The sequence below is a fragment of the Callithrix jacchus genome, chromosome 5, assembly GCF_049354715.1.
Source record: "Callithrix jacchus isolate 240 chromosome 5, calJac240_pri, whole genome shotgun sequence".
NCBI lineage: Eukaryota > Metazoa > Chordata > Mammalia > Primates > Cebidae > Callithrix > Callithrix jacchus.
The window spans coordinates 130,680,621-130,706,749 of NC_133506.1; the positions used below are offsets into that span (position 1 = coordinate 130,680,621).

Genomic DNA, 26,129 nt, shown 5'->3' on the forward strand with positions numbered 1-26,129 from the left:
TAGTCCCAACTGTTGTCCCCTTCCAAGACTGGGTCACCACACCCTTTACCAAAGGTGAGATCACAAGGCTGGTAGCAAATTGGGCAGAAACCCTGGCCCCAGGCCAATCACACCTGCCCGCAGTGCCTTGAGCTACCAGCAGAGGGCAGGCAGTGCCTACGCCTGGGGCAAAATATGGTCTGGCTGGGGCAGAGGCCTCCTTCTCCAGAGTGACCCATTTGGGCTTGACAGGCGGATATGAGCAGCGAAAGAGTGATCCGTTCAGAGGACGGAGAGACCCTGGCCAGGGTAAGTGACTGTCTGTGGGACAGGGTGAAGGGTGGGGGCAGCCGGAGGCTGACCCTGAGGACACACTTTCCCGGGCAGGAGTACGGAGTTCCCTTCCTGGAGACCAGCGCCAAGACGGGCATGAACGTGGAGTTAGCCTTTCTGGCCATCGCCAAGTGAGAGCTGAGCAGGGAAGGGAACTGTGCAGGGCAGGGTGGCACCCTCCAGGAATCCAGCAGGGCCCCGCCCCTGGACACACCTGCATTCTGCAGGCTCAGGTCCATTTGCTCCAGACCATGTGGAGCAGGGAGGGGGCTGGTCAGCTCCTCACCCCAGCCAGGCCCAGCCCAGCCCATTGCCTCTTCTTCAAGGGAGCTGAAATACCGGGCCGGGCAGTCAGCGGATGAGCCCAGCTTCCAGATCCGAGACTATGTGGAGTCCCAGAAGAAGCGCTCCAGCTGCTGCTCCTTCGTGTGAATCCCAAGGGGCAGAGAGGAGGCTCCGGAGGCCCAGGGGATGCAACCATCCCCCACAGGCCTGGCTTATTCCAAGCGCCTGAGCCAATGGGGAGAAAGATGGAGGACCCAGTACACAGCCCGTTCCTGCCAGGGAGCAGTACTCCAGCTCCTGCTTGAGTTCCTGCAGTCTCCCCGGCCACGGGGAGGGTAAAACACTTAGCTTTTATTTTAATAGTACATAATTTAGTACCAAAAACAGCACCTAGATGCCCAGAAAACCAAGGCTGGGACCTGGTGCCCCTTTTGCTTTCTAGGACTTGGGGGGTTGGGCCTCCCTCCTAGACATAACAAAGGTGGTGATGTTATGTCCCCAGCTCTGCCCCAGGGGACACAGATGCACTTTGGGGGTGAGGGCAGGTGCCCTCAGTTCAGCTGGAGAGAGGTTGAGCTGACCGCAGTCTTCACTGGCTCCTGCTCTACAGGAGCTTATCTGCGCCCCATCCCCCAAATACGTTAGCCTTTGTGCTGTGAGGGAGACCAAAGCCTGAGGGACGTTAAGAGATATGGGAGATGGGAGGGGGAAGCCAAAGAGCAGAAACTAGGGTCTGGCTGGCGACCTCTGGCCTTACTAACACCCCCCTGGAGGTGTGCCCCCTTTCTCCAGCACACAGCACATTGGGGCACCTGGAAATACTGGTTCCAGGCTCCTGTTCTCTGGACCTCAGATCCTGGGGAAGCTCCTTCTTGCTGAACCCCTGGCTTAGCTATCTTTCTGCCTGTGCCCCTAAAAACCTCAGGTCAGAACTAGGAAAAGACTTTTGCTTTTTATTTTTTTTGAGATGGAGTCTCGCTCTGTCACCTAGGCTGGGGTGCAGTGGTCCAATCTCTGCCCACTGCAAGCTGTGTCCCCTGGGGCTTAAGTGATCCTCCCATCTCAGCCTCCCAAATAGCTGGGATTACTGGTGTGCACCACAATGCCTGGCTGATTTTTGTAGTTTTTGTAGACACAGGGGGTTTTGCCATGTTGCCTAGGCTAGTCTTGAACTCCTGAGCTCAAGCAACCTGCCGGCCTAGGGTGGGATTACAGGCAGGAGCCACCACGCCCAGCCTAGATGTTTCTTCTTATCCCAATCCTTTGGCAGGCATGCAGCTCCACAGGCGATTTCTTCAAACAGCTGAAGTGTTTAGCTTTCCTGGGTTAAGAGCCAGATAAGGAGAAATCCCTTTCCTAGGTTTGGAATGTGTTGTGAACAAAAAGAGAAATTCCTGGCTCCTGGAGCTAGTGGGAGACGAGACTTAGCAAACCCCACCCGACATTCATCCCTTTAAACCCAAGCTCTGCCTCCTCCCTGACCACCCATACATTTTTTTTTTTTTTTGGAGACTTGTCTCACTCTGTTGCCCAGGCTGGAGTGCAGTGTTGCGATCACAGCTCCTGGGTTCAAGCGATTTTCCTGCCTCAGCCTACCAAGTAGCTGGGACTATAGGCACATGCCACCACGCCTGGCTAATTTTTTGTATTTTAGTAGAGATGGGGTTTCACCGTGTTGCCCAGGCTGGTCTCAAACTCCTGAGCTCAGGCAATCCACCCACCTCGGCCTCCCAAAGTGCTAGGATTACAGGCATGAGCCACCATGCCTGGCCACCTTTTTTTTAACTTCTCAAACAGATACCGGGCCTAAACTGCTTTACCTCCCCTCCTACTCTGTCGGGTTAGGGAGTGGGAGGTCACCCATGAACGAATTAAACCAATGCAGTATGTGTAAAACAAGGCCATGTGGGTACGTCTGGGGTAGAGAGAGGGGTAGCAAGGAGTTGCTGTGGCCTCCTTGGTCACGTCTCCCAAAGCCCTGACCCCTGCCATTGGAAGTGGACAGGAGACATGAGGTCATGACCTACAGGCACCTTTTCTGCAGCTCTGTAGGCCTGGGGAGGGGGAGATAGGGAGGAAGAAGTAGGTGCTGCACATTTCTAAGGCTACTGCATTTGCTTTCAAGGCAGAAATCTTGCTCTGAGCAGTCAGCAGCTCCAATTTGGGCCTGATAAGGAAGTTCTCCATGGCCTCTCCCAGGCACAGCAGGGAGGAGCCTGACATTGCCAGTCTCTTCTGGGGCCCAAGGCAGGTTGCAGGAGATCCAATCACTTAGAGAGCTCTGGGCCTCTTGCATTTGAGTTTTTCAGAATTAAATTGCAGTATTTTGGAAAGCACATCCTGTCCACTGTTTCTTTGAAGTGTGTGTGGGAGGGGTGTCCTGTTGACGGAATTGTCATTCACTGCCAAAATCATTCCATCCTCCTCTCAGTGTCTCTCCTGAGGGTCAGTTCCCCCCTTAACAGACTCCCTACCTCTGTGACCAGCCTCTCTTTGGCAAGAGGGAGCTAAAGGCTTATCTTACAGTCCTAATCATTTTTCTTTCTCTGTTGGAAAAAAAAAAAAAAAAACCAAGGCTCTGTTCCCTGTGGAGTGTACCCAGAGGCTGATTATCTGAGTCTGTTCTGCCTCTCCCCATCCCACCTCCCTAGCCAAACGCTGACACCAAAGCCCATGCCATTGCCCTAGGTGTCCTGTCTTCAGTGAGTTGCCCCTCGAGGTCCCAGGCTCTCCACCGAGCCCGCACCTCTGCACCTTCCCAAGCAGGAATCAGAACCTGCACTCCTCTATGCGAGGAGTGCCAAGTGTCAGGCAGCGCTGCCTGACAGTGCAAAGTGGGTTAGCGTTAGGGTTCCCACAAACGGAAAAATGTTATTCAAACAACTCTATAGGGTCCGAGGAGGCTCTCAGTCTTAATTCTCAAGACTGCCTGGCCCTCGCTGCCCCGCGGGAGCCGTTGCCCCGGCAACAGCCGGTCCCCCTTAAGCAGAGCTGCACCCATGCTTTGGCTAAAGGCTGTTAAAACGTTGGCCAGTGCAGTGGTTCACACCGGTAATCCCAGCACTTTGGGAGGCCGAGGTGGGTGGATCACCTGAGGTGAGGAGTTTGAAACCAGCCTGGCCAACACGGCGAAACCCCGTCTCTACTAAATCTACAAAAAAATAGCCGGGCGTGGTGGCGGGCGCCTGTAATCCCAGCTACTCGGGAGGCTGAGGCAGGAGAATCGCTTGAATCCAGGAGGCGGAGGCTGCAGTGAGCCGAGATCGCGCCACTGCACTCCAGCCTGGAGACAGAGCAAGACTCCGTCTCAAAATAAATAAATAAATAAGAAAAAAAGAGTCCCTTTACCAGAGGGCCTCTCCTCACTCTCCGCCACAGGCAGGGGAAACCAGGCCGGAGCCGGTGGGCCCCACCACCCAGAACCGAGAACTGAGCGGGCCCCGCCCCTGCCACCCCAGCGCCGGCAGCTCGGCAACAAACACTTCCACTTCCTGAGCGCTCTGTCTTCGCCCGCCACTGGGCTCCGCGCCGAGGACAGGCCCCGCCCCACGCGTTTCCATTGGCCGGCGCCGTTCACCCGGCAGCAGCGCCCCGGCCCGCGGCCTCCGATTGGCTCGCGGAGTCCCACACCCTCTGCGTGGCCCCGCCCCCGGGGTAAGGAGCCTGGGCGGGCTCTGGAAAGCTCAGACGCCGAGCGAGGCGGGGATTGGTCCGCGCTCCTTTCTTTACTCCTCAAGGCTCGCGGCGGCCGGCGGTTCCCGGGACACCTGCTCGCTTCGCCGGTCCCGCGGCGCTGGGCTTCCCTGCTGCGTTCCCGGTTCTCTGGGCGGGAAGAAGGATTGAGCCGTCCCGTCTCCAACGGAACCCCGAGTGGCGCAGCTGAGTCGTCGCAGGGCGAGATGAGCGCGGACGCGGCGGCCGGGGCGCCCCTGCCCCGGCTCTGCTGCCTGGAAAAGGGTCCGAACGGCTACGGCTTCCACCTGCACGGCGAGAAGGGCAAGGTGGGCCAGTACATCCGGCTGGTGGAGCCCGGCTCGCCGGCGGAGAAGGCAGGGCTGCTGGCCGGGGACCGGCTGGTGGAGGTGAACGGCGAGAACGTGGAGAAGGAGACCCACCAGCAGGTGGTGAGCCGCATCCGCGCCGCGCTCAACGCCGTGCGCCTGCTGGTGGTCGACCCCGAGACGGACGAGCAGCTGCAGAAGCTCGGCGTCCAGGTCCGCGAGGAGCTGCTGCGCACCCAGGAAGCGCCGGGCAAGGCCGAGTCGCCAGCCGCCGCCGAGGCGCAGGGGGCTGGCAACGAAAATGAGCCTAGCGAGGCCGACAAGAGCCACCCGGAGCAGGTAAGCCGGGCCGGGGCGGCGCCGGCTGGAATGAGGTGGGAGGGGGATCGGGAGGGACCCAGGCGCCACGGCCGTCCAGCCCCGCGCCCGCCGTTGTCTTTCTGAAAACTCTAACTGCGAGGGGGAGACGGCTTCCGCCCGCCGACCAGGCTCCCTGGTAGATCCTAGGCAGGCCTGGGGCTGCGTCCCGCGACCTCTCTCCTTCCCTGGCTGTGCTGGGAGCCTGAGCGCCTTTGCCACCTGCACCTCTTGTTCCCTGGCCCTTGAGAGGGCAGCGCAGGGGAACCCAGTCCCCCTTCCCTCAGGTCTGTGTCTGCTCGTAATCCACCAATCCTGCCCCTCCCTGGCGCCCTCTCATCGTTCACCCCAGTCCGCAGATGGGCTCGGGAGGAAGGACTCTCCGCCCCAGAGGTGCCAGCTTCATCCACCACCCCTACTTCAAAAGCTAGAGGAATAGCCCTTCCTCCTCCTGTGCGGAGCCCCGGCGCGAGGTGGCCCTCCCTCAGCCCGCCGGTGTGTGCAATCAGCTTCAGCCCTGCTGGACTTCATCCTCCCGGAGTGCGGTGTAACTTCCAAGGGAGAGAAAGCCCCGCCATCTCAGGGCGGTGTGGGGGTGCTTGGCGGGAGGAGGAGTCAAGGCATCTCTGAGTGGTGGTTCTGCCACCCAGGAGGATTTACGACTCAGGAATGTGAGGAGTAAGCGCCTGTATCAGGGAGGGGAGGGGGAAGACCTTGGAAGGAGGGGAAGATGGCTGGGGGGAGGGGAGAGAGCTCTTGAGGCAAGTGGCGAGCCGGTGGTCTTGCCCTGGCCTTGCCACGCTCACTCGTGCCCACAGAGCCAGCAGGCCGGTTGCTTTTTGCCCATGTTTGGTGTTTGCCCATGGGATCCTGGTTTGGATCAGCTGCAGGAGGGGCAGCTGGCAAAACAGGAGTTGTGCTGAGTCTCCTGTCCCCAGAGAGTGGAGTGAGGAAGCTTCGGGTGCACACTGCGAAGGGCAGGGCCTGAGCCTCCCAGGGCCCCTTCAGCTTGCACCAGCTCTCCCTGGTGGCAGTGTGTGGTGGGAGTGTCCGTGGGGCCAGGAGGATCCTCCGTGGACAGAGAGACCACACAGTTCAGCATTAAGGTGGAAGGCAAAGCCCTAGGTAGGGGATCAACTGGTTAGGTGGAAGTGAGGTCACCAGAGACCTGTCCGGCCAGAGCTGGGTGCTGGGAATGCCAGGGCCACCAGGCTCCCACTTCCTGCCCCTGCCAAGCTGGCATTGGCAAGGGGTGGGGGAAGGGATCGGAGCACCCAGAGCAAGGGGTTGACACCAGAGGTTGGGGCCAATGATCTTTAATCCCAGGCAGAAATCCAGTGTGAACTTTGTGCTGAGTCCATCGATCGATTTGACCCTTTTTTTTTTTTTTTTTTGGACTTTGGCACTCACGGATACCCCCACCCTACTGCAAGTTGCAGTCTCATTCAGCTCCTCCCTTTGCCCTTTTGGTTACGCTGCTGGGTGCCAGAGGGCCTGGGAGGCTCCTGTGGAGGCTTGGCGTAGCACACACACTCAAAAGCCGTGGCTTTGAGCTTCCTGGGTGAGCACAGAATTTGATTCTTGCAGGTTTTAGAGGGACACCTACATTTGTGTGTACTTCCTTAGACCAGGAGATGAGAGGAGAGCCACCAGCAAACCCTGGGGACACTATCACCAGCCAAGTCCCAGGATTTCTGAGCTCTGGTTCTCCCGTCTGTGAGGTGGAGGCATTGGATGATGTTATGCCTGCCTTCTCTAGAACTTTAGAAATGATGTGAAGTACTCAAGCCCCTTACTCAATACTGAGCTGCACTGCGTCATGCCCAGGCGTTTGAATCCCAGCTGCTTCAAACTGACTCACAGTCAGCACCACTGAGTCCCTCTAGCAGAAAATCCCACACCGTTCTGTGTGAAGCTTGCGGATGGCCCATGCGGTTATTGCAAGAAATGTTAACAAACATTGTAAGAGCTATTTTTTCTAAAACGCATCCCTTTCCTATATAAAGCATCAAATTGAGGTTTGCCAGTTTGTTTTCATTTGAATTTGTGTGCAAGGTGGGGCTGTTCCCTTATCTTGATCAGCTCTTAAGTGAGTATCTCAGTGGAAAAGTGTGGCACAGAGAGTGGTTGGCTGGGTGGCCTCTTGGGAAGACCAGCTGTGTCCAGAACCACTCAGGACAGAGGCTGAGGAGTGCCTGTAGCACTGGCCATCCCACTGAGGAGTCCAGGCCCAAGGAGGTGGAAGTAGCTCTCCAGCTCTGTCCACCGGCTTTGCACGTGGCCTTCCCCGCATGCCCCATGGGGAGAGAGGAGCAGCAATACCCGCCCTGTGCTCCCCCAATTAAAGCCCTCCACCCCCCATTCACCACCAGTCACAGGATAAGGCCTAAACCCTTGAGCCTGAGTCTGCAGTGCCGGCCGGGCAGGCCTGAGCCAGCTCAGCTGTACTAGCCGGAATGTGTGGAGCCAAGTTACTTCACTTTGTAAGCCTCCATTTCCTCTTGTGTAAGTTGAGGGTGATGGCAGCTACCTCGGCATTGCACGAGGCTGTGTGTAAAGCAAGCAGCTCAGTGCCTGGCACTGAGTGCAGGTTCAGCCAGCCTTTGCAGTTGGTATTGGAATGAATACATATTTCACAGTGATCATTGCACACCTCTCCTGGGGCAGCTAGCGCTGGGTCAGCCTGCCTAACTGCAAGTGCCACTGTGGCCAAGCCTGGCACCCACCTAGTCAGTGCCCAATCGATGGTCACTGTTGATTAAGAATGATATGTTGTAGCCAGATGTGGTGGCTCACACCTGCAATCCCAGCACTTTGGGAGGCTGAAGTGGGAGGATTGCCTGAGCCTAGGAGTTTGAGACCAGCCTGGGCAACATGACAAGACCCTGTCTCTGTTAAATTTTTGTTTCTTTTTTTTTTTTGAAGAGTTCTATACTGTTCCATGGCCCTTCTCCATCTGGCAGCCTGTTCTCACCACTGCCTCCTACCCCTGAAACCACACCCAGAGTCCAAATTCCCCTCCAGCCTCTGAGCCTTCACACCCTGACATTCCTGTCCCCTCCCAGGGAGCCTGTCCTTAATCCAGTAGGCAGAGTTAGCACTTCCATTCCTTCACTTTTTTTTTTTTTTTTTTTGAGACGGAGTTTCGCTTTTGTTACCCAGGCTGGAGTGCAACGGCATGATCTCGGCTCACCGCAACCTCCACCTCCTGGGTTCAGGCAATTCTCCTGCCTCAGCCTCCTGAGTAGCTGGGATTACAGGCATGCGCCACCATGCTCAGCTAATTTTTTGTATTTTTAGTAGAAACAGGGTTTCACCATGTTGACCAGGATGGTCTCGATCTCTTGACCTTGTGATCCACCTGCCTCGGCCTCCCAAAGTGCTGGGATTACAGGTGTGAGCCACCGCGCCCGGCTTTCACTTTTTTTTTTTGAGACAGATTCCACCCAGGCTGGACTGGTGTAGCGATCTTGCCTCACTGCAGCCTGGACCTCCAGGGCTCAAGCAATTCTCCTACCTCAGCCTTCCTAGTAGCTGGGACTAAAGGCATGCACCGCTATGCCCAGCTTATTTTTAAATTCTTTGTAGAGATGGGGTTTCACCATGTTGCCCTGGCCGGTCTCAAACTCCTGGGCTCAGGTGATCTGCCAGCTTCAGCCTCTCCCTCCTCTTTGTCCTTACATCTTTTATCGCTCTGAACACAAGATATTTTAATCATCTGTTTGTGTCCTTTTTCTCCACTACATGGTAAGCCCAAGAGTATCAACTGTGGCCTATTTGTGCTTCTATCCCCAGCGCTGTGCTTGGCACACGGTAGGGAGGCTCTCAAAAACAGTTTTTGAATTAAGGAATGAATATATAACAACTGTTAGGGATCTTTGTCCTCATTCAACTCATCCCACCCCACCCAGAGATTGGAGTTCCAGATAGAACCTACCCACTCCTCTTTCTTGCCTGCTAGCAGCTTCCATTTGGAAACTAGAAAGCCAAAAGTCTGGTCTTTGGGGTCAGCCAGATCAGTGTTTGAATCGCAGCTCTGCCGTGTGCTGGCTCCAGGATCCTGGGAGCTCATTTTTCCTTGCAAGCCTCAGCCTCCACCTTTTCGAAAGGCACTGCCTGCAGGGTTATTGGGAAGATTCAGTGACATGACAGGTGTGTAAATGAAAGTGCCCAGCTTGGGGTGGTGGCTCCTGCCAGCCTGACCCTGATCCCAGAGACAGTACAGGCACCCCAGGGAGCAAGGTGGGTGGGTGCACAGAGTTAGCCAAGGACCATCAACCTCTTTCCCAGGGTGGGCAGGCTGTTTTACACCAACCAAGTTGGAGCTCTGGTAGGGCAGTACAGAGATTGAGCTGCAGGGTGTTTATATTTGAAATGGACACGGTATGTAATTGTTTGTGTGTTGGGATCTCTTTCTTTGCTGGCAAAACAGTGTAGCCCCTGGTTCCCACCTTCAGGCTCCTGTGAACTCAGTAATTCTGGAGATGATTATCTTGGAGTTACAGCGGGGCTTCCTGGCCAGGTGTGGTGACTTGTGCCAATAATCCCAGCACTTTGGGAGGCTGAGGTGGGAGGATCCCTTGAGCCCAGGAGTTTGAGACTGAGACCAGCCTGGGCAACATAGTGAGATCTTGTATCTACCAAAAAAAAAAAGGTTGGGGGAGGGGAGAGGTGAACAGGGACTTCCTTCTCAAGAAACTCCACATGTCTTCTTGTGGAAATGGGGTCCTTCTCCCCTTCCCAGAGTTTCCATCTCAGTGGTCCTTGGGAAAGTGGGGCAGGGAATTAAAGAAATAAGAAACTCAAGCTGGCATGGTGGCTCACACGTGTAATCTCAGCACTTTGGGAGGCCAAGGCAGGTGGATCACTTAAAGTCAGGAGTTCGAAACCAGCCTGGCCAACATGGCAAAACCCCATTTCTACTAAAAATACAAAAACTAGCCTGGCATGGTGGCAGGTTCCTGTAATCCCAGCTACTTGGGAGGCTGAGGCAGGAGAATTGCTTGAACCTGGGAGGTGGAGGTTGCAGTGAGCCAAGATCGCGTCACTGCATTCCACCTGGATGACAAAGTGGTACTCGGTCTCCAAAAAAAAGAAATAAGAAACTCAGCCGAGGTCTTGTCGGTGCTGTAGTGCTCTTTATTGGGAGAAACCAGAGCTCTAGACTCCAATAATGATTGTTCCTCTGTGTTGCTCTAAGACACAGTGGCCCTACCTGGAAGGAAACTCGGATTTGTAGTGTGCCTTTAGGTGCTCTGCCTATGACATAAAGATATTGATATGCATTTCTTTTTTTTTTTTTTTTTTTTCCCTGAAACAGAGTCTCACTCTGTGGCCCAGGTTGGAGTGCAGTGGTGCGATCCCGGCTCACTGCAACCTCAGCCTCCCATGTAGCTTGGGATTACAGGCACCTACCACCACACCCTGCTAGTTTTTGTATTTTTAGTAGAGACAGAGTTTCACCACGTTGCCAGGCTGGTTTCGAACTCCTGACCTCAGATAATCTGCCTGCCTTGGCCTCCCACAGTGCTGGGATTACAGGCATGAGCCACTGTACCCAGCTGGTACAGATTTCATTTGATTCCCCCAGACAAATTAGCTATTGTTTTCTCCATTTTGTAGGTTGACAGTAAGTGTTCAATACATGATAGCTACTATTTGTGTCTAGCAATGTGCTAAGTACTAACTCTGTCTATCTCATTTAATCCACATGACCACCAGTGAGCCAGATACTGGCCCCATCCCCTGCCTATGGAGGCTGAGGCTTGATCAGTTAAGGTGGCCATGAGAGTCCCGGGACTCTCAGCTAGTGACTCTTCCCAGACAGCACAGGGATGTGTCTTGGAACCCAGTCCTCTGACTCTAATGCCTGCACATCCATTTGGCCACATGAGTAGGCTGTGCTTGATGCCTGACCCTGCCAGGTGTTTCTGCCCATCATATTCAGAGCCACAGCTCGACCATCACAGAGGCATAAATTCGGGCTGCTTGAACTGGCTTCCTGTAAGGGTCCAGGGCTTTCAGGTGCTCCTGTCCCCAGCAGGGCATCCTAGCCCCGAAGGAGCAGGCTCCTGCCCCAGGCCTTCTCACGTGATGTGATAGGTCAATCTGGAATCTGGTAACTTAAGTATCTACCCCCACCCTCACCCCCCAGAACCTGCACAGAGAGCCTCCCCCTCCAGGGTGGTCTTGACTGTTGACTGAAGCCTTCTCCTCATGGTAGGACAACTCACCATGTCCCCAAGACTCCTAGGCAATGTTTAGGTTCCCGCATCCTAGAAAAGCATGAGTGATCCAGACTCCCTGAGGTCCAGGTCACCTTGGGGTGGTGTGGGAACTCACAGAAAACACTGGCCAGGTTCAGATCCCACTCACTGCTGGGTGCTTGAGAACTCTGAATTCTCCGAGACAAAGGCTGCAGCTTCTCCCTGTGTTAAGGTCAGGGGAACAGCAATGGCCGTGGAGATTTAGAGGAGTGTGTTTGGGGCAGTCTCAGGCAGCACAGTGGCTGGGAGTGAGACCTCTAGGTCTGTGCTGTCTGGGCGGCAGCCACCAGCTTCATGAGGCTCCAGGTACTCAAGGTGTGCTATGCAAAATGCACATCAGATTTTGAAGCCATAGTACAAATAAAAGGATGTACAATAGCTCAGTTGTTAAAAATGGATTCCACGTTGAAGTGATAATGTTTTGGATACAATATGTTAAGTAAAATATTAAATTCTATTTTTTTCCTTTTTTGACATGGAGTTTTGGTCTGTCATCCAGGCTGGAGTGCAGTGGTGCGATCTCGGCTTACTGCAACTTACGCCTCCCAGGTTCAAGCAATTCTCCTGCCTCAGGCTCCTGAGTATCGGGAATTACAGAGGCCCGCCACCACACCTGGCTAATTTTTGTATTTTTACTAGAGATGGTTTCACCATGTTAGTCAGGCTGGTCTCAAACTCCTGACATTGTGATCTGCCCACCTTAGCCTCCCAAAGTGCTGGGTTTATAGGCGTGAGCCACCGTGCCCAGCTATTTTTGCTTTTTATTTTTATTTTTTGGAGACAGACTCTCACCCTTTCACCCAGCCTGGAGTGCAGTGGTGCAGTCTCGGATCACTGCAACCTCCATCTCCCAGGTTCAAGTGATTCTTCTGCCTCAGCTTCCAGAGTAGCTGGAACTATAGGTGCATATCACCATGCCCAGATAATTTTTTTTTTTTTAAGACAGAGTCTCCCTCTGTCACCCAGGCTGGAGTGCAGTGGTGCCATCTCGGCTCACTGCAGCCTCCATCTCCCAGGTTCTTGCAATTCTCCTGCCTCAGCCTCCTGAGTAGCTAGGACTACAGGTGCAAGCCGCCATGCCTGGCTAAATTTTTATATGTTAGTAGAGACAGGGTTTCACCGTTTTGCTTAGGCTGGTCTCGAACTCCTGAACTTAGGCAATCTGCCCGCCTTGGCCTCCCAAAGTGCTGGGATTACAGGTGTGAATCACTGCGCCCGGCCTTCTTTTTTTTTTTTTTTTTTTAAGTAGAGACAGGGTTTCACCATGCTGGTCTTGAACGCCTGACCTCAAGTGATCTGCCTGACTCAGCCTCCAAATATGCTGGGAATACAGGCATGAGCTACCACACCTCACCTATTTTTCCTTATTTATTTATTTATTTTTGAGATGGAGTCTCGCTCTGCTGTAGCCCAGGCTGGAGTGCAGTGGCACAATATCAACTCACTACAACCTCAGCCTCCCAAATAGCTGGGATTACAGGCATGAGCCACTATGCCCAGCTAGAGATGGAGTTCCACCATGTTGGCCAGTCTGGTCTTGACTCCTGACCTCAAGATCCGCCCACCTCGGCCTCCCAAAGTGCTGGGATTACAGGCGTGAGGCACCGCGCCCAACCCTATTTTTCCTTTTTTAATGTGATGACTAGAAAATCCTACATTCCACACATGGCTGGCATTATGTATCTACTGGACAGCGCTGCTCTGAATCAGAGTTCAAATCCTGCCTTTGCCCGTCAACCATATGTACTTGAGCAACTGACTCCAGCTTCTTGAAGCTAGGTTTTCCTCTTCTGTGAAATGCTGGCAATACTACCTTCCTTGTAGGACTATAACTGGCTCCTTAAGAAAACACATCTAAAGCCCTTAGCTCCATGTCTGGCATGCAGTAGGTGTTCAGTAAATGGAAGCTGCTATTTGTTACTTCAGCACCAAGCCCCAATTTCTTGAGCTTTTATAGCCTCTGGGACAGCCCCTAGGCGTTAAATCCACAGACTTCTGGGAGGGGGAGGGATGAGGAGGGATGCAGAAGGGAAGGCATGGGGCAGCCAGCCCTGGATGGTGTCCAGCCAGGCCGCAGCCCAGGTACCAGCCTGCTCCATCCCAGGCTTGCCCAGCCCTGGGGAGACGTGAGCCAGACTCTGCCCACTCCCCCCCGTGGGTCTCCATGACTGGCACAGGGAGAAGACGTTACTAGCCAGAGGGAGAACCTGGTTCAGGACCCCTGGGTCCCAGGGGTGTCTGTCAGACTAGCAGCCCTCACTTTGGTTTATGTCTCCCTCCTGGCTCCCAACCTACCAGACTCCAGGGAAAGCTCTTCCCACTGAGAAATAGGAAGGCGGAGATCAAGGGCTAGTGACCTTTTTTATAAATGGAGGCGCGCACATTCCCCGCTGCCTGCACAGACCTGGAGAACTGTGGGGGTGGGAGGGGTCCCATAGAGTAAAATGAGATGACATCAGGGCCACTGGGCAGGGGGCCAGTGGCAGCCAAGCCCATGGTACCTCACCTAGGGTAAGGAGAAGACACCTTCTGCCTAGAGGTGTGGACACTGGCTGAGTGCTGGGAGCCCCTCAGCACTTCCCACTGCCCCAGGCTGCCTGTCACGCAGCACCCTAGGCAAGGCCAGCTGTCTCCATCCTGGCTGCCTTGAAGAGCCAGCACCAAGCCCAGCCCTGTCTCCAGAATCTGTGGAACAAACTGAGCTGCCTCCCACAGCAGCCATGGCTCCTACCCCCAACATGGTCCTGCCACACACACCCCAGCCCCCAAGAATAGCCAGGACTCCTTCCTGCTCCCACCATCCTGCCCCCTTCCATCCTCTTGCTGGGGCTGATATTCCTGTATTGGGCAGCAGGACACGGGTCTTATTTGCATAAACAGGAGTCCTGGGCTGGAGGAGGGGCAGTCTTGAGAGGTGGGGTTACCTCTGTTGTTCCCCTGGACACCCTAGGGGGTCTTCCTATTTCTCCAGCCCCTTTCCTCTGGGGGCCCTAGCTGGCTGGCTTGAAGGAAGCAGGCTGGCTGTTTCTGTAGGGCCCATCACCATAGTATCTGCCAGGGAGGGGCTAGGCCCCATGGGGTGTTGGCCCCTAGACACCCGCAGCTCTCCCCGAAGGGAGGAAGGAGGAGCAGGGAGCGGGCCTGGGCCTGCTCCCCAGAGACGGTCACTGGGATTAGGGTATCATCTTTCCCCAGCTTTCCAGGTGGCTGCTGGTGGCGCCTATTGAATTCCGTGCCCGCCATCCGCTCCCTGGACTGCGTGGGTGGAGGTGATGGGGCGGCCACTTGGGGTGGGGCAGGTATCCCTGGGGGAGGACAGCTGAAGGGAGGCGGCCTGAGGGTGGAGGAGGCCCCAAGAGAAACATGTGGGGGCAGCTCTCCCGGCAGGGTCTTTTCTGGAAAGCCAGTCAACATTGTGTGAAAGTGAGAGTCCCCAGCCTGTCTAGCCCTGGGTCACCCCAGCCCAGCTGTGCTGCCCATGGGCTGCTGTGGCCTCATGTTCCCTCCTGTCGATTTTGGCTCTCTGCCAGTCTCCTCTCTGAGCAGATCCTGATTTTGTCTTGAGCTTGGCTCTCCCGGGCTGTCGTCACTGGAGGTCCCACTTGCCCTCTGGAACTCACTGGAGCTGTGTTCCTTTTGAGTCCCCTCTTCCCAAAATGCTTTGGGCCCCCCTGTAGCTGGCTCCTCCTGAGCTTCTGGGGGCCACATACCAAGTTCAGCGTGCCTGAACATCACTCCCATTTGCCCCCTTTCCCCAGAGGCAGAACCCAACCCTGCCCCAGCTTCAGGGTGAGGGTCTAGGAGCAATGGTGCCCTGCCCCTCCCCATCATCTCCTCTCAGTGCTGGGCCTGGACAGGCCAGGCCCCATAGATCCCCAAGGGGCCTGCCCCAAGGGACTCCTCCTGCCAGCCCCAGCCTCCACCCAGGCTGGGATGGGCTGGCTTGATGGGCTGACTCAGCAGCTGGCACTGACACCTCCTGGAGACAGCTGGGAGGCTCCTGCTAGGGGAGGGGTGAGGAGGAACAAGCCTGGTCTCCCTGGGAGAGTGGGAAACCCCCTCCCCATGTGAGGGGAGGGAGTCTCTAGGGACTTGGGCAGGAGGCTCTGCAGGTGCACTGGAGCTGTCTAAATGCTGTTGGGGCCTACTTGGGGCTTCCCATCTCCTTGTCCAGCCACCCTCAGGTCCTGGAGCCACCACAGAGCCACATCTAAACAGAGCAGTGGAGCAGGTCCCAGTGCAGGGGAAGGGAACAGAGGGCACCTGAGCCCCTCAGGCCGGGTCCACTGTTTCCCCTTGAACTGCACGACTTGGAGCTTTGGCACCATATGTCACCAGGTGAGGTGTACTGGAGTGAAGGTCAGTAAGGGAAGCCCACAGCACAGAGACCAGGGCCAGGGCATCGCACAGGCAGCTAGCACAGCCTTGCCCTGCCACCCAGGAGGGGGGGTACAGGGGTGGGTGCCCGGAGCTGCCTGTCCCCAGCCCAGGCATGCCCCTGCCCCATCACCCATGCTAGGCTTCATCCCCCAGTTCAGGCCGTAGTAGTTCCAGCTTTGAGAAGCCCTGAGCACCCAGAAGGAAGGCTGTGGTTTCTTCAGCTCCCAGCCCACCTCCAGCAGAGGCTGCAGCCGATGCCCTGGAGAGAGTCCCTGTCTGCCCTCCACTGCCCAACTCCTGCTGGGACCTCACGTCCCAGTGGGTTGCCCCATTCTGGACTTGGATGCTTAAGGAGCACCCTGCAGTGTGGTAGAAGGAGGACAGGCTCCAAGTCAGAGACCAGAGTTGGAGTCCTGGCTGTGTGATGTCCGACAGTGGGCTCAGTATCTCTGAGCCTCAGTTTCCCCATCTCAAGAACAGCTGGCAAGCCCCAGCCAGGTTGCTATGGGAAGGTTTTGGGGAGCATGGGGACTGTGGAGGGAGGTTGGAGGAGGTCACTGGAGCTGCCCCCTGCCTGTCCTGAGATTTCACCCCCCCACACTTTCTCAGGGTGTCAGGCCAGGTCCTGCAGCTCAGTCTGGCTGAGGCAAAAAGCTGTGCCTGTCCAGGTGACGGCAACTGGTCAGACCTGTTTCTGCTCACCTAGGCGGCCCAGGGGAGGGCCTGGCTCTGGCTTGGAGCTTTGTGGAGGGATTAGCTCTAGGGGAGAAGAACCTCACTTACTCCCGGAACAAGATCCCGCAGGGCTGTGGGAGTGCCAGGGGTGAGCCTGGGGCAGGTGACAATGGAACAAGCTGGAAGTCGGACTTGCAGTGAGGCAGGGGATGGGCCAGGGGAGAACAGGGCAAGGGGAGGCTTCATTCAGCCTGACTTTGGGGTTCCTGCGCCTCTGTGAGCCGCTCACTTTTTTACCACTCCCTTAACTGCCTTTGTTGTTGGGGTGAGGGGCCCTGGAGCCTGGATTTGGGTATGAAACACAAGCAAGAAAGACCTGCCCAAGCTCTTAAAGGAAGGCAAAGTCACCCTTTAACCACCCCCAGAGACGGAAAGGCTAGGGATTGAGTCTCCTGCAGATGGTGGCAGCCTCCTGGGGCTGGCAAGTTGGGGCAGAGGCCCATAAGCCCTCCTGTGCATGCCTTCTCACCCCTCCCAGCCCCTCTCCACTCCCAGCTGGGGATTTGGGTTTCAGAGCAGCCTGGCACACACGCCCCCACCCCACCAGAATCTCACTCCCAGCTTCCTATGACTATTCATTAGTATTCACAACAATGGGAAAGTCTGGGTGCACACAGAGAGTTTTTACAGTTAGAAGAGGTTTCAGTCAGTTACCTCATTGGGCCTCACAGCAACCCTGGGAGGCAGATGGCAGTCAGAATGATCCATAAATGGCATGTCCCAGGTCACACAGCTCCTAAGCAGGGGAGCCGGAACCTGGCTCCAGGCCTTGCTGTTCATTGCCTGATGTGCTGAGTGATAACCCAGGGCCAACAGGCTGGACAGCAGTCAGTGGCCCTGCACCAGGCCTGGAGGAGGGGGAGAGGGACAGGGACTTGGGCATAGCATAGTCCTTGGGCACAGGCTTCGGCCAAACTGTTTTCAGCTGAGTCTGAGTGCGCAAAAGAAATCCACATGTGCCCTTTTAGTAGGTCCCACCCTCTAGGCCACAGCCACCCTGGGTTCCCATTAGCCCAGCCCTGCTCTTCTCGGTCCCCTCCCCATTCAGGCTCCTCCATTTCTGGGGTCGCTATGCTTTCACTGCCACCTCTGCCCCCGGGCAGTGGTGGGGGTGGGTCCTGGAATACCTGAGGTTGGTCCCCGGTCTTAGCCACATCCCCTTGCTGTGCCACACAACAGGATTTTGGTTATCTGCTCCTTCTGGCTCCCTTTTGGCTGGGCCATTTGGCTTGTTGGGGGTGTGAGGGAGTTCGTGTATATGGGAAAAAGCTTTACTGTAAACACACTGGCCAGCTTTCAGTAAACACCTGCCTCTTCCTTCCCTGCTGCAGAGAATGGGATACAAAGGGGCTAGGGGTCCTCAGTCACATGCCCCAGGTCCCCAGCCAGGCTGACAGGGGTGCCACACTGTGCCTCCTCTCCAGGAGGGCCAGACTGAGCCACCAATGGGGAGGGATAAGGGCTTGATCAACATAGCACGTGATTCACGTTAGACTGTCAGAGGGGCAGGCATGTGAGAGCTAACCTGGTCCCACCCCTCATTTGCCAGAAGAGGAAATTGAGGCTTGGACAAAGCAGTGTTTTACCCATGTCACCTAAGCAGTTTGCTGCAGTGCTGGGTGTCCATACAAGTCTTTTGAGTCCTGGGCCAGAACCCTCTCAGACTGCTTTGTAAGATCTAAGCACATTTGCATCCTTGCAAGCCCTCCTTGGTGGGGGAGATAGGGTCAGGCAGAGGACAGGTAAGGCAGAACCAGGGGCATCGTGGAATAGCCATGGACCCTCCCCTGTCCCCACAGTGCGAGCTTCGTCCTCGGCTCTGTACCATGAAGAAGGGTCCTAATGGCTATGGCTTCAACCTGCACAGCGACAAGTCCAAGCCAGGCCAGTTCATCCGGTCAGTGGATGCAGACTCCCCAGCTGAAGCTTCAGGCCTCCGGGCCCAGGACCGCATTGTGGAGGTGATGCTTCTCGTCCTCTTCCTATCTGACCACCCCCGCCCCCTGCAGAGCAGCAGTGCCAGGGCAGTATCATCATTAGCCCATGGGCATAGCCAACCTGGAGCTGCTGGGTGGATGGGAGGGAAGGCAGGGTGGTAGATGGATGGATGGATGGATGGATGGACAGACAGATGGACTGACTGAGTCCTTTCTTACCCTCACTCTCCCCTGGGCTCCTCCTTGCCAAGCAGACACACTCAGCACCTATGATTCATCCATCAATCAGGGAGATGTCTGGGGCCACCTCCAGAGCTTCCCTGCTGCCAGGCACACAGGTGGGGGTAGCAGTAACAAAACCCCACTCCCGAATTAGGCTTTTATCTTTGTAGTGATATATCTATTTTTTAATTTTTTTAAGATGGGGTCTCACTCTGTTGTCCAGGCTGGAATGTAATGGTGCTGTCTCAGCTCGCTGCAACGTCTACCACCTGGGTTCAAGTGATTCTCCTGCCTCAGCCTCCTGAATAGATGAGATTACAGGTGCCCACCACCACACCCAGCTAATTTTTGCTTTTTTTTTTTTTTTTTTTTTGAGACGAATTCTTGCTCTTGTTGCCCAGCTGGAGTGCAGTGGTGCAACTTGGGATCACTGCCATCTCCGCCTCCCGGGTTCAAGCAATTCTCCTATCTGAGCCTCCTGAGTAGCTGGGATTACAGGCATGTGCCACCATGCCTGGCAAATTTTTTGTATTTTTAGTAGAGACAGGGTTTCTCCATGTTGGTCAGGCTGATCTCAAACTCCCGACCTCAGGTGATTTGCCCGCCTCAGCCTCCCAAAGTGCTGGGCTTACAGGCGAGAGGCACCATGCCCAGCCCCCGAGTTAGGCTTTTAGACTCTTAAGACTCACTCATTCAGTGCACTGGCGCTGTGCTCCTGGGAGAGGAAATGTGAACCAAATGCTCAGGCAGGTCCCAGAATCACAGTCTTAGAACCTTAGAGCTGGAGATCAGCTCTCCCAAGACTTCTCATTTTACACGTGAGAAAACCAACGCCCAGAGAGGGAAGTCGGACAACAAGTCCTTACCCAGGCTGCCCCACCCGGCCTCCCAGCTCACTCTCATCCCATCTCTCCCATCCCGTCTCTCCCAGCTGTGTTTGTTTAGTCTCGTCCGGATATTTTCATTGGCCTTTCCCATGTGTCCTGCCTCCCCAGCTGACTGGCAAATGGGAGGACCCCTGGCCCAGTCCAGGACTTGCAAACATGGTGGGGGTCGGTATCCCCAGGTTGTGAACTGCAAACTGGTTGAGAACCAAGGTGCCTCTCCGACCCTACCCAGCCCTCCTCCACCTACCTGGCCCAGAACCAAGGCCCGTGCCCATAATGCCTCCCTGACCCCGCCCTGCAGGTGAACGGGGTCTGCATGGAGGGGAAGCAGCATGGGGACGTGGTGTCTGCCATCAGGGCTGGCGGGGACGTGACCAAGCTGCTAGTGGTGGACAGGGAAACCGACGAGTTCTTCAAGAAATGCAAAGTGACTCCATCTCAGGAGCACCTGAATGGTAAGCCAGGTGGGGATGCTGGCTAGAGGCCCCCAAGTCATGGATGTGAGCCAGGGCTAAGACTTTGCTGGGTCCCATGCGAGGGGTGGGCAGCTTCCCGGTGTGGGTGCTCCCTCCCTCTCCTTCAGGGAAGACCTAGAGGTGTGGGCTGGGGGAGCATGGGCCTAGTATGGGGAGTGGCAGTGGGTTTCTGAGGATGGCTTGTGACAGGGTCAGCTGGCACGAGGACAGTCAGAGGGACGACAGAACTTCTGATTCCTGGCCAAAGCTGCAGCCCCAAAGGGAGGCCTGAGCCCCCAATTCTGCCTCCACCAGGAAACTTTCAGAGCAGTGTTGATATGAGGAAAGGGTTAACTCCAGGGAGGCCTCCAGCCTTTGCTTGGTCAGATCAGAGTCCAGTGACAGGGCCCAGTGCCTCCCCCTCCCTCCTCTCAGGTTGTCTTGGAAACTCAGCCTTGCTGGCTCTAGAGAGTAGTGGGTCCCCCTTCAGCCCCTGGGCCCCTGCCCTCCCCATCCCCCATCACCCTGCCAGGTCTGGCACCTCCCCCTGCCCAGGCCAGAGCTAAACAGGGCAGGGCTTCTGTACCAGGGCAAGGAGGGGTTAAGCAGTGCTCTGCTCCCTGGTCTGGACTTTCTCCCTGGGAAGATGGCTCCCTGGAGGGGGCAGAGGGTGTTCAATGGGCCATACTGAGGGTGGAACCTCTTGGGACTTTGCAGTATGCAGGGCGTTCACACAAAGGTCCCGCTGCAGACTCTGATCCCCAGCTGGAAAAGCCCACTGGGGAGGCCCTGTCTCCTGTCCCCTAATCTAAGGCCTGGAGGCTCCTAGACTAAGAGGGAATGGCCCCTGGAAGTCCCTAGCTGGCTCTGGGCATGGGAGGTGGGCACTGCCTTACCCTTGTCTCCCAAGTTTATGGAAACTCAGATAATCCCCTTCTCCAGTGAAGGGGAGACTAGGGCCCAGAGAAGCCCCAGCCTTGCTCCTAGGGATCTGGTACAAGGAAGACAGCTGAAATCTGGATTCCACTCAGCTCCTGAGATACTGTCCCCTGCTTCCTCCAGCACCCTTCCCCCACCCCTTCACCCCGAAGGTAATTGGCCCCTCAGATATTCCTCCCTCTCTGCCTGTCTCTGGCTGGAGGGGCTGCGGCCTCTGGCCAAAAGACCTGAAGAGGAGAGGCCTGGGAGCAGTCTCCTCCCCAGTGTCCCTCCAGGATGGCATCCTCACTCTCTCCACAGGGAGGAATGCCCCCCTCCGGCTGCCAAGGTTTCCCCCGACCACTGTGAGCTGATAGGGAGGGGACAGTAAGCGTCCCTGTGTCCCAGCAGCTGTCCTTGCCCCAGAAAGGCTGTGGGCGTCAAAAGGGAGAAGAGAGTCAGGTATCTCTGGCTGTGTCCTGGACCAGGACAAGGGAAAAGATGACCATGAATTTTAAGCCAAGAGTTCAGAAGAAGCCCACCTAGGCCGACCAGTCCCTAGAGATGGAACAGCCACCCCTGAAGCCATGTGGGACCCCTACCCTGAGTGAGCCCAGTGAAGGTGAATCCAGACCTGTCTCCTTCTGACCCCTCCAGGTTTCCCACTGGCTGGAGGAGGGGACACCCAGCACACACCCCTTGAGCCTTCTCCTCCCCCTTCATTTCCTGATTGGCTAATAAGAGTTGGGATTTAATTTTCTTTTCACCTTTTTTTTTGAGATGGAGTCTCACTCTGTTGCCCAGGCTAGAGTGCAATGACTCCATCTCAGCTCACTGCAACCTCTGCCTCCCAGGTTCAAGCAATTCTCCTGCCTCAGCCTCCTGAGTAGCTGGGATTACAGGTGTGTGCTACTACGCCCAGCTAATTTGTTGTATTTTAGTAGAGAAGGGTTTCACCATGTTGACCAGGCTGGTCTTGAACTCCTGACCTCAGGTGATCCACCCACCTCAGCCTCCCAAAGTGCTGGGATTACAAGCACGAGCTGCCACGCCCGGCCTGGAATTTGTACTTTTAACAAGCTTCCCAGGTAGGAGTTCCCAGGTAGGAATTAGGTAGCCATCCTGGAATTTCATCCCCATCCGGGACAATTCATTTTTTAAACACCTTGTGACCCATCAGTGACCTCATAAGGTCAATTTAGTAGATAGAGACCAGTTTTGTTTTGTTTTTTTTTTTTGCCTGAGTCTTGCTGTGCTGTCCAGGCTGCAGTGCAGTGGTACAATCTCGGCTCACTGCAACCTCCGTCTCCCAGGTTCAAACAATTCTCCCCGCTCAGCCTCCTAAGTAGCTGGGACTACAGGCGCGTGCCACCACACCTGGTGAATTTTCTTTTTGTATTTGTATTTTTAGTAGAGACAGGGTTTCACCATGGTGGCCAGGCTGGTCTCAAAGTCCTGACCTAAGTGATCCACCTGCCTCGGCCTCCCAAAGTGCTGGGATTACAGGCGTGAGCCACTGCGTCTGGCCCAGAATTTTTTTTTTTTTAATGAAATGAAATTTAAAATAACAAAGAGCACTGTAGTAAGGGCATTGTTTTGTGAAACTTTTGTTACACAGAATTTTTGTGTGTGCCGAGTCTTCAAAATGGCAAACATAGGCCAGACATTTGCTCGCACCTGTAATCTCAACACTTTGGGAGGCCAAGGTGGGAGGACTGCTTGAGGCCAGGCATTTGAGACCAGCCTACACAACATAGTAAGGCCCCATCGCTACCAAAAAAAATTGTAATAAATAATAAGGCAAATGTACTCATAGTGGGTTGTAGTAAAAAATATTTGAGATGTTGACGTAAGTGACAAGAACTAATTATCTGCCCAAACCCAACTCCCGCCTCCTCCACGCTCCATTCCATCCCCATTCTGGACTTAACTCTGCTCTGTCCTTCGCCTAGGTCCCCTGCCTGAGCCCTTCACCAATGGGGAGATACAGAAGGTAAGGGTGGGTCCCCTGTTTCTCTGGATCTTAATCCTGGGGGTGCAGGAGGTGGGTCAGAAGGTGCTATGGTTGGCAGGATAGCCATCTGGCTAAGGCCGAAACCTTAGGATCCCCAGTACCAGCTCCTTCCTCAGCTCCAAGCTATAGAACTGCCAGAACCCTCTTGGCCTCTGCCTGGAGCCAAAGCTGTCGGGAGGAAGAGGGCTGGCTGGGCCCCTCTGCAGCCCGCCATCCTGGGTGACAAGCCCCCGCCTCCAACTCCCTACCATACAGAAGGGGCCATTCTTCCCCCCAAGAACAGAGCTTCAGTGTCTGGCTGCGGGCAGCCGGGGCCCTGCTACTTCCAGTCTGGGTTGGAAGAACAAAGCCCCATCCTCCCCCCTTCCCTGGGTAGAAGGGAAGGGGGTGAGGCTAGGGAAGAGATGGTGGGGCTGGGCGCCAGCTGAAACCATGGAAGAACCCAGGAAGGGGCTAGGTGCCAAGCTGACGCCCCAGCCAAAGCCTGCACTCTGGGACAGGACAATTCAGAGTCAGACCACAGAGCAGGAACTCACTTCAGGGTCTGCTCAAAGGTTCCCCTTCCCTAGGGGCTCCTGCCAGGGTACTTTGCAAGGGGCAGAGTCCTTGGACCCATGTGTAAACCTTCTGTCACCTCATCTTCAGATCTAGAACTTTCCATCCACCTTCTTCCTTCAAAGCCCTCCTTTGCTGCTTCAAGGTTAGGGTTTCAGGATTCCTGGGGTCAAATCCAGGGGAACAGTCAAGTGGATCACAGGATATACAGGGAGCACCACATGGGTTCCCCATGCCAAGCAAAGAGACCCCCAGTGTCCCCACATTCCAAGAAGCCCCTCCCTGGTCATTGGCCCAACAGGCAAGTCAGTACCTAAAGGCCACTTTGGAGAGGGCCAGGGAGGGGAGCAGTTCAGCCAATCCATGACGGTCTACACCCCTCCAGCCTCCGAAGGAGAACCAGGCTGCCCTCTGATCCTCCAAGGAATGTGAAAGGAGCCCCAGCAGGCTCAGGCAGTGGGATCGGGGGTGGGGCCAGGACATCAGCGCTGCCTCTTAGACTGAGGCCCCTACTTCCCTCCTCAGGACCCCCACACCCCACCCTCTGACAACCCACACCCCTCTCCTCTCTGCCAGGAGAACAGTCGTGAAGCCCTGGCAGAGGCAGCCTTGGAGAGCCCCAGGCCAGCCCTGGTGAGAACTGCCTCCAGTGACACCAGCGAGGAGGTAGGCCAGCCATGTGGGGGGTGGCAACTGGGTTACAGGAAGCCGATTCCCAGGCCCCACTTGTTCCTGGCACACCAGCCTGCCTTTGAAGTCACATGCTGAGCCGCATTCTGTTCTTGTGACCTGGCTTCCCTGGGCACTGCCCCAAGGGAGCCACCTCACTGAGGCTGAGGACCAGGGAGCCTAATGAGGGACTGACTCCCAACTTCCTGCCCCCCCTCTCTCTCCAGCTGAATTCCCAAGACAGCCCCCCAAAACAGGATTCCACAGTGCCCTCGTCTACCTCCTCCTCTGACCCCATCCTGGATTTCAACATCTCCCTGGCCGTGGCCAAAGAAAGGGCCCACCAGAAGCGCAGCAGCAAACGGGCCCCGCAGATGGACTGGAGCAAGAAAAACGAACTCTTCAGCAACTTCTGAGCGCCCGCTGCCAGCCACCCAGTGACTGGCAGGGCCAAGCCAGCCTTCCACCCCACCTTTTTCCTTCTCTCCCGTTACTCCCTTGAATCGACATACAAATCAGCACCCACATCCCCTTTCTTGACAAATGATTTTTCTAGAGAACGATGTTCTTCCCTTACTTTAGGGAAGGTGAATGTGTTCCTGTTCCCCAATCAGAAAGCAGACTCTGCCTCCCTCCTCCTCACTGAGTGCCTCATCCTACCAGGTGTCCCTTTGCCACCCAGCCTGGGACATCATTGGGACCTACACCAAGCCAGGATCATGGGACCAGATGAAAGGGCACCTTCCCTTCCACCCCCATGTGATAACTGGGTTCAGGGCTGATCAAAGAACTCTGACTGCAGCAACTGCAGCTCGCAGTGGACAGGGCATCCATTATCCTGAGAGCTGTGGCTGACGTATCTTGTTTTCATTTGATTTTTGTTGTTTAAAGAGTGCAGTATTTTTGCAGAGTCTAGAGGAATTTTTGTTTCCTTGATTAACATGATTTTCCTGGTTGTTGCATCCAGGGCATGGCCATGGCCTCAGCCTTAAACTTTTGTTCCTACTCCCACCCTCAGAGAACTGGGTGGCAGGGGGAAGGGTCTGGCTACCCCTGCCCATCCCTGAGCCAGGCACCACCATTGTAAGGAAACACTTTGAGAAATTCAGCTGGTTCCTCCAAACCCTTCAGCCTCTGTGTCTTCCTTGGGAGTTTTGTCCTCTGGCCTTGGACCCCTTGTAGGTAGAAAGCGAGAAATGGCAAGCCAGGGTGTTCCTTGGAGGGTGGGGTACACTGAAGAGAGGGCCATCTAGGGCTCCCTGTGACCCCAAGCCTGAGTAGCTTTAGCTAGAGGGCCTAGCTGTGCAGAAGTCTGTGGGAAGGATGCACCCAGCAGGGTGTTCAGCTTGGTGGTCAGTGTGCCTGTGTGCCAGGCTGCAAGCTCCAGTGTGAGCTAAGGACCCCCAATGGCGACATTTACCAGGGAAAGTGGGAACTCAGACCAACGTGCTCAGAGGACTCTAGGAAGTTCTTATAATCGTAGGAGCGAGGAAAGTGAGTCTCAGAATGGATCTGGGTTTGGAATATGAGGACATGGCTTTACTCTGCTTACAGCCAGTGGGGTGCAGGATTCCCAGGGGCAGGCTGGGCTGGTACCAGATGCTCTATCTTATCTGGCCACTGTGAACTGATTGGAAGGCAAGTGTCCAGTGTCAGGGGAAAACAAACCGGTCCACTTAGCCCCGGGACATACTGTGTGGCTAGGTGGTATGGAAGTGACTTTTCAAGGGCGAAATGCCCTGCCCTCAACAAGAGACCCAGGTCCCTTATACCTCTAGCACCTGAAGCCAGATCTGGAGGTTGGGAAACTGGCCTCCGAGAACTGAGGCACTGAGGCTGCAGGGTAGAGGTTCTGGGCAGGGGCTCAGGAGGAAGGGGGCCCCAGGCTAGTCTCCACCCAACCCACAGGGACACTCCTCAGAAAACAGGCTCCTGAGCTAAGGGGAATGAGGAGGAAGATCCCCACTATCTGGCCATCTCCTTGTCAGAGGAACCAACCAAAACCCTTATCACAGACGCACCCTGCTCAGCTGACCTGACCCTACCCCACCCTTGCTTCTACCCTTTGACTCTTCAAGAACCTGAAGACTGGTGGAAGGGTTGGGTGGCCCTGAAAGAACTCCCATTGCTGAGGTG

The 26,129-nt window shown here is 55.5% G+C and overlaps 2 protein-coding genes across 15 annotated transcripts in view; both read left to right on the plus strand.

Annotated features, from left to right (window-relative positions):
* The window catches only part of RAB37 (RAB37, member RAS oncogene family), a 70,401-nt gene extending 67,468 nt beyond the window's left edge, over window positions 1-2,933 (plus strand). For 8 of the 13 annotated variants that reach the window (XM_017972792.4, XM_078374561.1, XM_078374564.1 and 5 more), the window contains 2 exons: window positions 232-443; window positions 639-2,933. In XM_017972792.4, the coding sequence (XP_017828281.1) occupies window positions 232-443; window positions 639-744 (318 nt within the window). In that variant the 3' untranslated portion in view covers window positions 745-2,933. The remainder of the gene's footprint in view (window positions 1-231; window positions 444-638) is intronic. The other 5 variants (XM_002748706.6, XM_035301689.3, XM_002748705.6 and 2 more) reach the window with 1 other exon arrangement.
* Window positions 2,934-4,282: 1,349 nt separating this feature from the next.
* On the plus strand, window positions 4,283-25,116 carry NHERF1 (NHERF family PDZ scaffold protein 1). Of its 2 annotated transcripts, none has more exons than XM_008997713.5 (6): window positions 4,283-4,937; window positions 18,136-18,297; window positions 19,684-19,837; window positions 22,708-22,748; window positions 23,850-23,990; window positions 24,221-25,116. In XM_008997713.5, the coding sequence occupies exons 1-6, from the start codon at window positions 4,497-4,499 to the stop codon at window positions 24,407-24,409; spliced, it is 1,128 nt and encodes a 375-aa protein (XP_008995961.1). In that variant the 5' UTR covers window positions 4,283-4,496; the 3' UTR covers window positions 24,410-25,116. The 2 variants fall into 2 exon arrangements, with proteins under 2 accessions (XP_008995961.1, XP_003733107.2); XM_003733059.6 differs by having other exon boundaries at window positions 23,901-23,990.
* The last annotated feature ends 1,013 nt before the right edge of the window (window positions 25,117-26,129 follow it).

Coding starts and splice junctions, on each gene's coding strand:
- NHERF1 (XM_008997713.5), top strand. CDS start 4,497: ATGAGCGCGGACGCGGCGGCCGGGGCGCCCCTGCCCCGGCTCTGCTGC. Junction 4,938..18,135: donor ACAAGAGCCACCCGGAGCAG/GTAAGCCGGGCC, acceptor CTGTCCCCACAG/TGCGAGCTTCGTCCTCGGCT. Junction 23,991..24,220: donor CCAGTGACACCAGCGAGGAG/GTAGGCCAGCCA, acceptor CTCTCTCTCCAG/CTGAATTCCCAAGACAGCCC.